Source organism: Gymnoscopelus braueri (assembly GCF_963280865.1).
Source record: "Gymnoscopelus braueri genome assembly, chromosome: 15".
Classification (NCBI taxonomy): domain Eukaryota; kingdom Metazoa; phylum Chordata; class Actinopteri; order Myctophiformes; family Myctophidae; genus Gymnoscopelus; species Gymnoscopelus braueri.
In genome coordinates this window covers 21,831,505-21,846,109 of record NC_137620.1, presented here as the reverse complement: position 1 = coordinate 21,846,109, position 14,605 = coordinate 21,831,505, and the positions used below count along the sequence as shown (strand labels likewise).

The 14,605-nt window shown below is 44.8% G+C and overlaps 1 protein-coding gene across 1 annotated transcript in view; it reads left to right on the top strand.

The window, feature by feature from the left end:
• LOC308101299 (transmembrane protein 151A-like) overlaps positions 1-10,035 on the top strand; it is a gene marked incomplete at its 5' end in the record, with an annotated part of 40,246 nt that extends 30,211 nt beyond the window's left edge. The window contains 3 exons of the mRNA XM_080450722.1: positions 4,057-4,196; positions 5,370-5,409; positions 8,481-10,035. Coding sequence (XP_080306848.1) covers positions 4,057-4,196; positions 5,370-5,409; positions 8,481-9,803 — 1,503 coding nt within the window. The 3' untranslated portion in view covers positions 9,804-10,035. The remainder of the gene's footprint in view (positions 1-4,056; positions 4,197-5,369; positions 5,410-8,480) is intronic.
• Between the last annotated feature and the right edge of the window lie 4,570 nt (positions 10,036-14,605).

Sequence of the window (14,605 nt, the reverse complement as noted above, 5' to 3'; positions counted from 1 at the left end):
TTGCTCACCTGCACTCCCTCAAGTCCTTGGCAACACTCATGCCGAGTTTGAAGTCGATTGTTCGAACGGTTATCGAGATATTCAAGATAGATAAGCACACACACCTACAGTACAGAAGCAGATACTTGCATAATTTATAGATAAATTAGATAGATAGTGCAGTGCCCGTTGTCAGCGTGCTTGGAGACCAGTCTATGATGACATCAGTTTTCTGCTGTATGACATCAGTACCCATTGTCAGAGTACTTGGAGGCCAGTCTATGACAGTGGTTCTCAGCCTGTGGGCCGGGACCCCCTAGGGGTTCCCTACATGATTTTGGGGGGACACCCAGATGACAGTGAAGTGACAATTTCATTTAAAAAAGAAAGAAAAGAAAAAAGACCATTACTGCATCAAAAGTAATCAACAAACTATACTATATAAACTGGTCAAACATTGGCCATATGTCAAATAATATAAGAGGCAGACATTTTGAAAATAGCCAATCTACAAGCTCACAACGCCTTGCAACGCGAGGCGTTGTGAGCTTGTAGATCTGCTATTTTCACAATATTTATCTGTGGAACCGAGTCAAACTAAATTCAAATATGATTATTTTGATTATTTGATTATTCGAAGGTTATGAAGTCCCCCATCAGGATTTCACCAGGATGGGGAACAATGCTTTTAGGGCTTACTTATTTACACATTACTGCACCTTTCAACACCCTCGATGGTGGTTAGAATAATGGGGGGGGGGGGGGGGGCACTGTGTCAATCTGAAAGATGAGTGTGATGTCTTGTGCCAGTGCTAGCAACGTTAGAATTTTGCTAGCACCTCCAGTAAGAAGAGTGCCAGAGAGCAGTAACTTTATTTGTGGTGAAAGCACAACAACACATTGTTACGTTAGACTCGCTCAAACTTTTTAATTTGAAAGACCCGACAGGACGCGAGGGGGGGGGACGCACGACAGGAAGCGCAATAACCCCAACTACTTTCGCCTGCACACTTCACCGACCGTCTAGTATACTGATAACATAAATAGGACATAAAAGTGACAAGGCCAGACAGATACAGAGATGTCCATATATGGGCATCAAAGGGACACAGACAGACGAGCACAACAGCTACTCTGACAATGGGTACAACAGGTATTGCATAAGCGGTTGGGGCATGCATTAGAAACTTGTATTGTTCCCTAGTGGGCCGGTTCCCAATGGGCTTCAAGTCATAATATTGAAAGTCAATGGGCTCGGATCGTGCTGAAACCTTGCCCAAAGTTGAAGCCAAACGTAATATACAAATACATCATAGATCAGTGATTCCCAGACTTTTTAGCTTGAGACCCAAAAGAGAAATTAGATGCCCCCCGAGACCCAAAATAGTGAAAATAGCAGATCTACAAGCTACACGAGCTTGTAGATCTACTATTTTCACTACTTCTTACAAGTTTATTTATATTTTTGTTATGGAATTCCTTTGATTATTTAGTATTTAATTGTATTTTTAGTATTTAGTATTAATATTTAATATTAAATATTAGAATTAATTTGTTTTTATTTCTGATAGATTTTTGTGTTTTTCTTTTTTCTTTTGAAATCATTAAAACAATTGTTGGAAACGAAGACAAGGGGTATTTACTCATACCCACAAATGGATCCCGACCCACTGTCATAGATGACCAACGACAAAGACTGACACAAGTCTGAGATCCACATCCAGGTCCATTATTGGACATTGTCATTATCTATTAGATAATGTTGTCTTGTCTTCCGTCTTGTTGTTCATGTCCATTAGATCTGGTCTTGTTGTCAATGTCTTTGTAATCTTCATTTGTCTCCACTGCACAGGTGATTAGTGTCTATGCAGTTCTACCAGAGCCCTGTTAGTCAGCATTACCTGCTTCCACCTCTCACGACGAGGACGTAGGGTTGGATTTTGAGAGGCACACATTGTTTTTTTGGCGGGCGCCTCATGAGTCACAAAGTAAGAGCGGATATACCAGCCTCTAGTCCTTTCTTATTCCTGAAGCTGACCTCAGTTTGAATCAGACCCAAGACATGTTACTGTATGTCATCATGGTATGCACTCTTACTTGGTGAGCCACCCCACCCACCTCTTTTTATATTATTAATATTTTTTTATAAATCTGGCCAGCTGTTTAAAAATTTAAAAAGTTATTTAGCCAATGACTGTAAACTTACATTTATTTTTGTTATTGTAATTGATTATCAGGTTTGTCCTGACATCTTTCCCCAGGCCCTCCTGTCATGTTGGATTCATAACACCTCATGTCATGTGCATTATTAAACCTTTGAGTAAGCTACAGAAAATAAAAGGGGAAGAAATCTTGGAATCATAAGATTGTCCTCTGCTCAGACGCAGGACAAGTTGGAGAATGGACAAACTTTAAAATTATGGAATCATTTACTGCCCTCCCCTCAGACGCAGAACAAGATGGAGGGTGGATTCTTTCTGGATGTTGTAGTCAGAAAGGGTGCGTCCATCTTCCAGTTGCTTGCCAGCGAAGATCAGCCTCTGCTGGTCAGGGGGAATGCCTTCCTTGTCTTGGATCTTGGCTTTGACATTCTCAATGTTGTCACTTGGCTCAACCTCCAGGGTGATGGTCTTGCCAGTGAGGGTCTTGACGAAGATCTGCATTCCTCCCCTCAGACGCAGGACGAGATGGAGGGTGGATTCTTTCTGGATGTTGTAGTCAGAAAGGGTGCGTCCATCTTCCAGTTGCTTGCCAGCGAAGATCAGCCTCTGCTGGTCCGGGGGAATGCCTTCCTTGTCTTGGATCTTGGCTTTGACATTCTCAATGTTGTCACTTGGCTCAACCTCCAGGGTGATGGTCTTGCCAGTGAGGGTCTTGACGAAGATCTGCATTCCTCCCCTCAGACGCAGCACAAGATGGAGGGTGGATTCTTTCTGGATGTTGTAGTCAGAAAGGGTGCGTCCATCTTCCAGTTGCTTGCCAGCGAAGATCAGCCTCTGCTGGTCCGGGGGAATGCCTTCCTTGTCTTGGATCTTGGCTTTGACATTCTCAATGTTGTCACTTGGCTCAACTTCCAGGGTGATGGTCTTGCCAGTGAGGGTCTTGACGAAGATCTGCATTCCTCCCCTCAGACGCAGCACAAGATGGAGGGTGGATTCTTTCTGGATGTTGTAGTCAGAAAGGGTGCGTCCATCTTCCAGTTGCTTGCCAGCAAAGATCAGTCTCTGCTGGTCAGGGGGAATGCCTTCCTTGTCTTGGATCTTGGCTTTGACATTCTCAATGTTGTCACTTGGCTCAACCTCAAGGGTGATGGTCTTGCCAGTGAGGGTCTTGACGAAGATCTGCATTCCTCCCCTCAGACGCAGCACAAGATGGAGGGTGGATTCTTTCTGGATGTTGTAGTCAGAAAGGGTGCGTCCATCTTCCAGTTGCTTGCCAGCAAAGATCAGTCTCTGCTGGTCAGGGGGAATGCCTTCCTTGTCTTGGATCTTGGCTTTGACATTCTCAATGTTGTCACTTGGCTCAACCTCAAGGGTGATGGTCTTGCCAGTGAGGGTCTTGACAAAAATCTGCATGTTTGCGTACTTTGAGTTGCTACTGTAAACAGTAAAAATATCAGTATTCTTCAAAAGTATCTGTATATTCTTCTACTGAGATACTGGTACCTGCAACAAACTCTACAAACTGCAATACTGAAACTCTTTCGCTCACTCTTATACTCTATTGGCAGTGACGTCACCTCGCATTGTGATTGGCAGAGAGGCATTGTCAATGTCTCCAAAATTAGAAATGCATGGGCAATACCCATTGGTCACACCAGAACCTCAGTTATGCAATAGTCATTGTACCAGAGTACTTTGTGCATACCATATAGTTGCATATTATCTAGAGTGGGGACCGGGAATCCCCTTCCATTCTTTTCAATGAAGTTGCTCACCTGCACTCCCTCAAGTCCTTGGCAACACTCATGCCGAGTTTGAAGTCGATTGTTCGCACGGATCTCTTTAACTTTACCTCTCTGTTTCTTTACCCCTCTTTCATTGTTGTACCCCCCTTCCTTCCCCGTTTGGTCCACAGGTCTACCACGAGCGGGTCAACACCCACGCCTCCAGCTCAGAGTTCGACTACGCCCGTTACGGTGTCAAAGACGTGTCCAAGGAGCTGCTGGACCTGCAGCGGCACCCCGCTGTGCGCCTCCGCTTCACCAAGTGTTTCAGGTTAGAGAAATGAGTTCAGTCAGGACACTCAGTGCAGTTGTCGGCTCTATGCTTCTGTTCTCAGCCAATCACATTCTCATTAGGGCTGTCACGATTGTGACATTTTACATGACGATTAATTGTCACACATGCATATGTCGATTATGCAAAAACAATTGTGATTATCTCAAATAATTTTGAGTACTGTAAAGTGCGTTATAAATAAAATCCATTATTATTATATTATTATTATTAGGCCATTTTGTAATAATTGTGACAATTCTCTACTATTAGAGCATCCTATTTAGAAGTTTGCATTGTTCTTGTTCATGCCTTGCTTGCTGTTTCTGCTGCTGCCTTGTTTGCTGTCTGTGCTGTTGCTTTGCTTGTAGGAGAGGTCTCCATCAGAATTAATTTGCCTTCCAGCAGAAGGTGTGGGGAATAGTGAGATCAGATAGGCTGCAATGGAAAACTGCACCCACTGGACCTCTATGATGATGATGATGATGATGATGATTAGGGACCTCGTCCTCAGAATGTAGTTAACGATATAAATGTTGTAATGTAGATGACAGTTCAGCCTCTGTGGATGTCCAGTTAGCGTGCGTGCGTGCGTGCGTGCATGCGTGCGTGAGTGAGTGCACGCGCACGTAAGTACGTACGTACGTAAGTACGTGCAGTGATGGAAGAAGTACTTATATGTTTTAATTAAGTAAAAGTTTTAATTAAGTAAATGTACTGCTGCAGAATGTCCCATTTCACAAGTTCAAAATGCATGAAAATCTTTTGGAAATAGCAGATCTACAAGCATTGTGAGCTTGTAGATCGGCTATTTTCAAATGGCCGAAATATATATAGGGCTGAAATGGTTAATGTATGTTTTGCATTGATAATCAAAATCTACAAAATAACTAGTAACTAAAGTTTTCATGTAATTGTAGTAGAGTAAAAGTGCAATATTTGCCTCTGAGATGTAGTGGAATAGAAGTAAAAGTATTGAAAATTGTAAATACTGAAGAAAGTAAAAATACCTACTTTAGTACAGTACTTGAGTACATGTACTTAGTTACTTTCCACCACTGACGTGCATGCATGTGTGTAGTTAGTGAGTGCACAGCAAGACAAGGGAGTATAAAATAGTTATTAATAATAATAATAATAATACGTTAATAATTGATGTTCTCTCTTCTTCAGCTTTTCCAGTGCACGTGCTGAGGCTGCATACCTCACCCAGGTAAGACATAAGGACAAGTTCCATTATTAGTATTATTATTATTCTTTTTGACAATTTCCAGATGCAAAGTGGCGTGATTTTCACCGCCTGCATGCTGTTTGTTATTTTGGGGAATTCGTCATGTGCCGGTGTGGGAGGAAGAGGTATAGTGAAGTGTATTGTTTACAAATCAGCTATGCAATGCAGTTTATTAACCTGGACCTGGAAGTGTATTTTTGGGTTAAAACAAAAGGTTGTATACTATACTCTCATATCAATCCTTGCTACAGAGTGTTTCTAGGGGTCTCCCTGTCTCTCCAGGTCTTTAATAATCAGAAAATACATTTTCCGGTGGGTTGCCAATTTCAACTAATCAGGAGAGCGTACCCATTTATGAGCTTCAATTGTATAGTGCTCATTTCATGTCATCACTTCGAATTTCACTTTTTTATCCTGTATAATAATAATACTAATAATAATACATCTTATTTGTAACACACTTTATATTTGACACAAATCTTAAAGTGCTACATTGCATTAAAGTCAAGAAAAAAAAGATTGAAAACAATGAAATGAATAAAATTCAGATCAATGGTCAAAGGCAAATGCCTTGTTAACTAGAAAAAGTGCCCCTCGGAGCACAGGTCTCCGCCAGGTCAGGTAGGTTATTGTGGGCCAGCAATGTTCGGAATTCACCAATCAGAATGGAATATGAAAAATCGGACGGATCCGACTTGATCACTTGACTATAGAGATAATGTGTACCGATTTGCATGAAATTTGGATAACATCTGAAGGAGTAATATCAAAAACTGTGTTTTATATGGCGCTATAAAATGCAGATGTGAAAAATGCAGGGCAAATGTTCTTCTTTGGCCTCTAGGGAGTGCGAATACAAAGTTTTACACGTGCAGTTATAGGTAAAAATGAGAATCGTCCTGTTATAGCACCACCATGAGGCTGATTAGAACATTTTCAAGTGGCATTTCTTCTTTGGCCTAGTGGGAATGTGTGCGCCAAATTTCACGGAAATCACACGCTGCGTTCATGATTTGAGGCATTTTGTTCAAAACGGAGCACTCCTGCAAACTTTGGAAGCCAATCTTAGCCAATCAGGATGGAATATGAAAAATCGGAAAGACCTGTTTCGTTTAATGACTATAGAGATACTGTGTACCGATTTACATGATGTTTGCACAAAATCTGTAGGAGTACTGTTAAAAAATGTATTTTGCAAAAAACAGCCTCCTGATGGCGCTATAACAGGTCCATGTGAAACATTTGGGAAAGAGGTTCTGCTCTGGTATCCAGTGAGTTTCGCTTTGATCAAGCCAATGGTGAGATTAGCTGTTCTCACACACACACACACACACACGCACACACACACACACACACACACACACACACACACACACACACACACACACACACACACACACACAGTCTCCCCATGCCTACGGCCTGGTGGAGACAAAAGGGAAAGGTTTTTAGTCCCGTCAACGGGACTGTGGTGCTCTCAGATGGTCAGGGAGGGCATTCCACAGCCGAGGAGCAGCTGAGTAGTATCCTGTATGAGTTCTCTCTTCTGATCGAATAACATGGGTGTCCCAACATGAAAATGTATTTTCTGTTCGCTAAAGAGGTGGAGAGATGGAGAGACTCCTGTTACTTAACAAACACTAGCAATGATTGCTATCAGAATATAGAGATATTTAAAACTCATTTTTACAAAAAAAAAAAGGAAAAAAGGCACACATTATTTTCAGATGGGGGGTCTGCGCTATGAACAAATACATATTCATTTTGGGGTTAATTAATTATTGCTTAAACAATATTTAAAACATTTGGAAGGAAGTCCAATTAAGCAACTACACTTTAGAAACGAGCCCAATATTACTACCAATATTTACAAGCAACTTTACAGAAAAACAAGCCCAAAGTCGCTTATAATAAGCAGACATGGCAACACTGCCCAAGAGGCCTTGGTTTACAGTGAATTTAGAACTGCTAAGGGTCTTGTTAGACACAACATGCAGTGCCTAAGCCCCCTTACTTACTTAACTTACTTACGCCTGTAGCTCAAGGCCACGAACAAGTGCTCTCCAGGCATCCCGGTCCTGGGCCAGTTTCTGTGTGGCTGGATCTCGTCATCTGCATCCAGGTCACGCTGGCAGGTGTTTCTTGGTCAGCCCTTACCCTTGTGGATTCTAGAACAGGGCATGTCTTGTGATATTAGATGCAGGCTAGAGTGTGGCCACTCTAAAACCCCCTTAGCTATTCTAAAATCAGTGTAAACCACAGCCTTGTGTGGCTTATATTGCTTTTATAAAATGGTTACCAAACATGGAATAGACATATCCTAAACTATTTCACTACAGGGATACATTTGACAAGAAAGTAGTCCCTGACTGCCTGCACAAACAAGGAAGTTGCTATGCAATGTTTACATTCAGACAGACTCAAACTAGCTGCTGTAAATCAATATTAAGCAACTGCATGGCTGATTTCCTGCCGAAAATGTTATCCGAAAATGTTTTTGTAAATAAAAATCCACATAAAAGTAAAAGCAAAAAAAAAAAAAACGTTTTTGCCGCAGTAATTTGATGACATGGTCAGTGTGTTTATAGTCAACAGCTTCGAATGTGGCCCAGCCAATCATAATCAAGGACTGGAGCTATCAGTTTCAGTGGCCATTTGATCGATCATGATTGAATCCACTTGAAACACACCCACTGATAATATATTTAGCCTAAGAAGCTCAGTCAATGTTTCCCCATTGCACTCGTTTCCCCAAAATAAGGCTCAGACATAGTCTTACTGACTCTTTAATGGGTTAGCTATCGTTAGTAATACAGTAACTATATTATAGGTACTGTATGTGACGTTAATAAATACTTCAACAATAACAACAAAAGTGCTGGCACATGCAAAGTGTAACATGTAGACAAAGTCTGTAACTTTGTTCTACTCTATTATTTCTGCAACTTCTTCTCCCTTCCCCTCCTCTTCCCTCTCCTGTCCTCTCATCAGATGACTTGTTGTTTTACTCACTTCTGCTATTTGTGCTCTCTCTCTCTCTCTCTCCCCCACAGCGGGCGCGTTTCTTTGGCGAGAACGAGGGGCTGGACGACTACATGGAGGCGCGGGAAGGCATGCACCTGAAGAACGTGGACTTCCGGGAGCACATCCTGGCATTCCCAGACCCCGCCCGCCAGCCCTGGTATTCCCGGCACAGGGTGTTCTGGCTGGCCTCTGCCTTCCTGCTGTCCTGGCCGCTGCGTGTCGTGGCGGAGTACCGCACGGCCTACGTCCACTACCACGTGGAGAAGCTGTTCGGGGAGGACGAGGAGAGCGGCGGCGGCGGAGGCGGCGGAGGTGGCGGGGGGACAGGAGGAGGAGGGAGAGGAAGCGGGACGGACGGAGGTACGGAGAACGGGCTCCACAGCGTCGGGGTCGGAGCGAACGGGTCGACGAGCTACCGCGCCATCTCGCGGGTCAACACGGTGGACATGACGGAGCTGGAGTGGCACATCCGCTGCAACCAGCAGATGGTCCCCAGCTACTCGGAGGCGCTCCTCATGGACTTGGATTCGAACGGCGGCGTGGGGTCCAACGCCACCGCCACCACCACCCCCATCTCCGGACCCCCCGGCACGGGTGTCGGCAACCCCGTGCCTTCGCTGACCCTGCCCGTGGTCTTCAACTCGGCGTACCTCCTCCAGAGCTGCCCGCGGTGCCGGAGGACCACGTCGAGCTCCAGCCTGCCCACCAGGCTGCGGGCGCCATCCGGGACCACGGCGCTGCTGAACGCCACCGTGGCCGGGATGCGGGCGGCGGCAGTGGCGGCGGGGCATGGAGGTGTAGGACCCGTAACGGGGGGAGGAGGAGCAGGAGGAGGAGGGGTAGGGGTAGTAGGAGGCGGACGGCTGGTGCTGAGCCGAAGCGGGTTCTCACTGGGGAGGCTCGGAGGCGGGCGCCCCACTAGCCTATTTCACTCCCGGAGCATGGGGGGAGGGCTGGGAGGGAGAGCAGAGGACGGAGGAGGCGGCGGCACGGGAGGCGGCGGCACGGGAGGCGGCGGAAGTGGAGGTAGTGGCGGTGGAGGAGGCGGGGGCGGGTTCCTAGGGTTAGGGTCGAGAGCGGACGATGAGGAGAGCAGAGGAGTGCTGGAGGGAGACGGAGACGAGGACGAGGACGGACAGGAGGAGGAGGGGGCGAGGAGGAGGGACGACAGTGGAGGAGGAGGAGGGCGGGAGGAGAGGGACGAGGCTTCTGAGCAGGACGGAGGGGGTGGGAGTGGGGACACCAGCGAGGGGAGGGACGTAGAGAGGCCTCCGCCCTACCAGGACGCCTTCTTCTTCCCTGTGTTGATCGTGCACGGAGAGGAGAGCTGCCACGGCGGAGACGACATGTGATGGACAGTTACAAAAGATAAACCAACATAAAAAACAAGTAAAAAGGACAAGAAGGGAACAAAGTGTGTACAGAGGATGGAAGGGAGAATGGAGAGAAAGGACAGAGCAGGATCACAGGAGAGAACGTCACTGATGATGGGAAAAAAAAGAAAAGAGACAATAGGCAAAAAAAGAAAAAAAAAAGAACTGGAACAGTGTGACTTAAAAACAAAAACAGTGGATGTGGTTGAGAGAGAGGAAGAAAACAAGGTGGTGGGATCATGCAGAACAAGTATAGAAGTGTGGAGCGGGGAAAGAGAAGAGAGGATGAGAAGCAAGTAAACAAGGAAGAGAGGGGGGAAGGAAAGGACAGCGAGTGGAGGAGTGAAACAGGAGAGCAACAAGACTGATATAAGAGTGTAGAAGAAAGGGAGAGAGAGAGAGAGCGCTGGTAGTGAAATGAAAAGTGACTGGAGTCTGTGTTTAAATAAAGAGCTGAGCAACACTAACATTAAAAGACGATTGATCAAAAACGTACGAAAAAATAATAAACAGATGTCAAAGAGAAAGTATGTGTGGGTACGTGAGTGAGGGAGGGCCAGTGTGTGTGTGTGAGAGAATGGGGGAATGTGACTTAAAAGATGGGAACGCAGAAATAGGAATCCTGAAGAACTTAGAAGTATCTCTCTTTTTCCAGGCGTGTCCCTGAGAGAGAGTGAGAGATAACAAGGGAGAGTTAAAGAAGAAAAGAGAGAGAGAGGATAGGATGCTAGCGGGAGGCCAGAAGACTGACAAGCCAGGAATGTCTTAGTTCCAGATATCTATCTATGCAAGAACAGGCGAGGGAGGAGAGACGGGTCTAAAGATAGCCATTTGGCGAGCTCTTCAAGCGGCAAAGAGACGCTGATGCGGCAGCGATATTGGATTTCTTTCAAGTCACACTGATCAAGATGGAGAGGAAGCAGTGGAGGAGTGGAAATGGTGATACTTTTGAAACAAAAAACTAAAAAACAAAACAGGTGTCTTGTTAAAAACAGAAAATAAAACTGATGGGGGAGGATAGTACAACTCAGATCAGTGACTCTAAAACTCATAAAGGGTGGAGGAAAGGGAGACTAAAATAGTCTATAGAGGGCTATTAATAACAGGTTGTCCTCAAAGTCAATGATTCTCCAGATGCAATGGGGACGAAGAGGGGGCCGAGGGGGAAGAACGCACTAACACAATGAAGGACAAGACAAGATCGCCCTGAATCATTTGCTCAATGTCTTCCTTTGAGCTGGGGATTGTGATGCCACACCTTCAGCTCAGTAGGACGTTGAACAACAGACGTGGAAGTCATCGGAGCCAAACCTCGCTTGAGATCTATCAAATCTAATTTCAAAAAAGCCGTTTTCTTTTTAGAGCCTCAAATCACATTTTCCAAATGGTTCCACCCGCCAGTCACCACCTGAGATGAGCCCAGCTTGATTTACGCCCCAGCTCCCCTCTCCACTTGCTTCTGAATTCATATTCGTGCAACTAATGCCATGCAGTCGCATGAGAAATGTTTCCCTTCGTTTTTGTTCCCTACATTTTCAAATCAAAGCCCCCCCCCCCCCCCCAACCCCTCCCCTCACCATTTATTCCACTCTGTCATCGGTGATAAGCACATGATAAGAACTTCGATAGAAGAGAGTGATTGCTTTCCCCACCTCTCACCTCCCCATCTTTCTATCCCTCCCTACTACTGTCTCTCCTTCTCCATCATCTCCGCTTCCTCCCCGGTGTCTCTGTAAACTCCTGGTGCATGTCGTGGTCAGTGACTGTGATTTTGAATGCAGGCATCTCATCTCATCACCAGAAACATGCTCATACGCGATGCTCTTCTAGTGGAGGTCGTGCTGCCGCAACGCAAAGCGAGGGGCGTCGCACCAAAATACACTTGAATCCATCCTCCATCTCTCTCATCTCTCCTCTTCTCCTCCAGTACCTCCTCCTCCTCCTCCTCCCTTTGAATCCCCCTCTGTAACCAGACAGATAGAAGTGGGTGGTGGTTATCTGATACACCCTCCCTCTCTCCCTGCTCCTGGAAACGCTGGCCTCGGAATCAGGTTTCACCTCTCGCGACTCTCAAGGCAGATTTCAACATAATCACAAATCCAATCAAGTAATTAACACGGCTCCATAATGAAAACGGCCCTCGCTACCTTTTTTTTTCCAACCGATGTCCGTTTTTCTGTCCATTTATTTTCAAACCGTCCGAGCATTTGGGATGCCTCGTGACTCGTGTTAGGGTCGACACAGAAAACATCTTTTGGCTCAAGATCTCACATGAATACAGTGAGTGATATATATGCTCCATTATCCCCATTATCCTACATGATGACTTCTGGCTGAGGTAGCTGACATTTTCTGAGCAGACACACCCCCCCCCCCCCCAACTGAGAGAGCAGTGGTAGCCTTTTTCTGGGCAATATACCAATTTCTCTCATATATTCTCTGATATATTAAGCAATGTGAGGGGGACAAATTCCCCACCTCTTCCTCTTTAACCTGTGTGAATCAGAGGTCTCATCTCTGTAACTTAACACATTGATTGCCAAGATATTAAACATAGTTTTCTATCCCCTTGCCAGCGTATAATTACCTCAATCCGATGATATTTGAAACGCCGTGGAACCGACATTGTGTTCCAAAAACACAAACAAAATAGTCCCCGTGGGTTAGCGGAGGGATCTGTGTGTCCATAGGAACACGTTCCAACCGCGATCCGCCATTTTGGGGCTTCGGCCCGCTGAAAACTAGTGGTTTTCAATGCAAAAAAAAAAGAAACTGAGTTACAGCTGTTTTTCTGAAAATCCCAAACAGGAAGCGGACGGCTTCCTGTTTTTTTGGAACGACGTCACATACACATTCTACTTCTCTGAGTGACGATCGATCATTCCAAAGCTGTGTTAGGTCGCCCCTTGTGGAATTTTCCCCAAAAAATTCAAGAACGCATCAATGCGATCTTGGCAATCAATGTGTTAAGTCACACAATGGAGGTCCTTTGCTGAGTTGCATGATTAGTGACAGAAACAACACAATTCGGAGACATCCAATAATATAAGTTTGGTCCATAAATATCACATTAAGATCATAAAATAGCCCAGCACTTGCCTGGAGGGTATCGAATACACTCCCAAGAGTAGAAGCTGATCAGGTGTAACCTCATTTAGTCTGTTTACTGTAGCAGAACCACTCATGGAAGGACGTTGGCCAGGTTGTACTATGGATGGAACATAATTATGCTTGAGGATTAGTAACACAGCCCTCTACAACATACTGTATACACAATAAAAAAATAAATAAAAGAAAAGTCAGCTGGCATGCATGTCACCTAGTAACACCTACGGATCAGGATCACAGTATAGAGCAAACTTGGCTGGCACTGATACAGTAACCGATAACCAACTGCTATGGCAGGAACATTACGATTCAAAGTCATCCCACTCAGACTTAGAATTTATAGCTCCTTGCAGACAAGGGTTGGAAAATGGCTCTCTCGTTGTTTTTTCAATCAGAAGGGACTACGCCTATGATGCCCTACGTTATGTGACTGGGTGTATTTTAATGGAATCCCTGCACAGAGAGCTGGCACATCTACTGTAAGACAAATGCCAGTGCTTCTTCTTGACGCATATTATAGAACTTTAGAAAGCACACTTATCTGCTACTTAGAAGCCAGTTATCGTAGCTTGGTGAGAATTCTTAAGCTATAGCCCCTCAAGTATTGCCCTTCACAGACCCACCCCCCCCTCTGTGGCAGATTTTTGTTTAGCGCAACGGTGACTCCCTCTCTCTCTGTCCGATCACTTTGGACGCAGTGTTGAAGATTAAAGCACAGAACAAAGAACAGGTTCTCCTCAGATTCTCCCCCGATCTCACACAGGAGAAGCCTTCTGGAAACGTGAGGAGAAAACAACATGGCTTCATATAATTAATCAGTGATTAAATGAGCATGCACACAATGAGAAAGTACACACTCGGATATGCTTTTAAGGACGTCGTCCAATCAGCATTTGACAGAGAGATGGTGGGCAAATTCTCCCTACGGAACATTCTGGAAAAGGAATACTAACACAAGTGATGTGTGTGTGTGTGTGTGACACACACAAATGAACACACACATGCACAGAGACAGTACTGTGACATTGTGACCTTCGGTAGCTTTGGGGGACATTATGCTTCTATTAGGCAGCAGCAGTGAATAAATATCCTGATACAACTCATGACTTGAACAACATCAACTACATCATAATCCACTACTTGGAAAAGGGGCGACGGAGTAAGACACAGACTGTTGGACAAAATAATTAATGAGTGAAAAAAAGAAAAAAGAAAGCAAGGAGAACCAAATGAGAGAGAATGGACAGAAGGACAGTTCATATTAATCTTGAGAACAATAAGGACATCATCATTATCACAACCTCCTGACTGACGACTGAACCTTTGACCTGCCCCTTCGACTCAAAAGCACTGAACACACTTCTGTGTCGGTTTTTTGCACTATCATGTTGGTTTCACATGTGGTCCCAACAATTCGTTTTTGGTTGTTGGTTGTCTGGTTGACAGGGTTGGGAGGGCTGAGAGAATACAGACTGCGTCTATTTGTAATCTGCAATAATAATCTCATTACTTCGTTATTTTTTTTACTTCTATTACTTTGCCCACAAACGGTACAGAAAATCTGGGAAACGTTTAACCACTTCAAAGCACCTCTCCACCCATTTTCAAACTATTTTCATATAAAGGTAATTGTTCCTCTCCAATGCTCATTATAAGATGCCGCCATTTCTGTT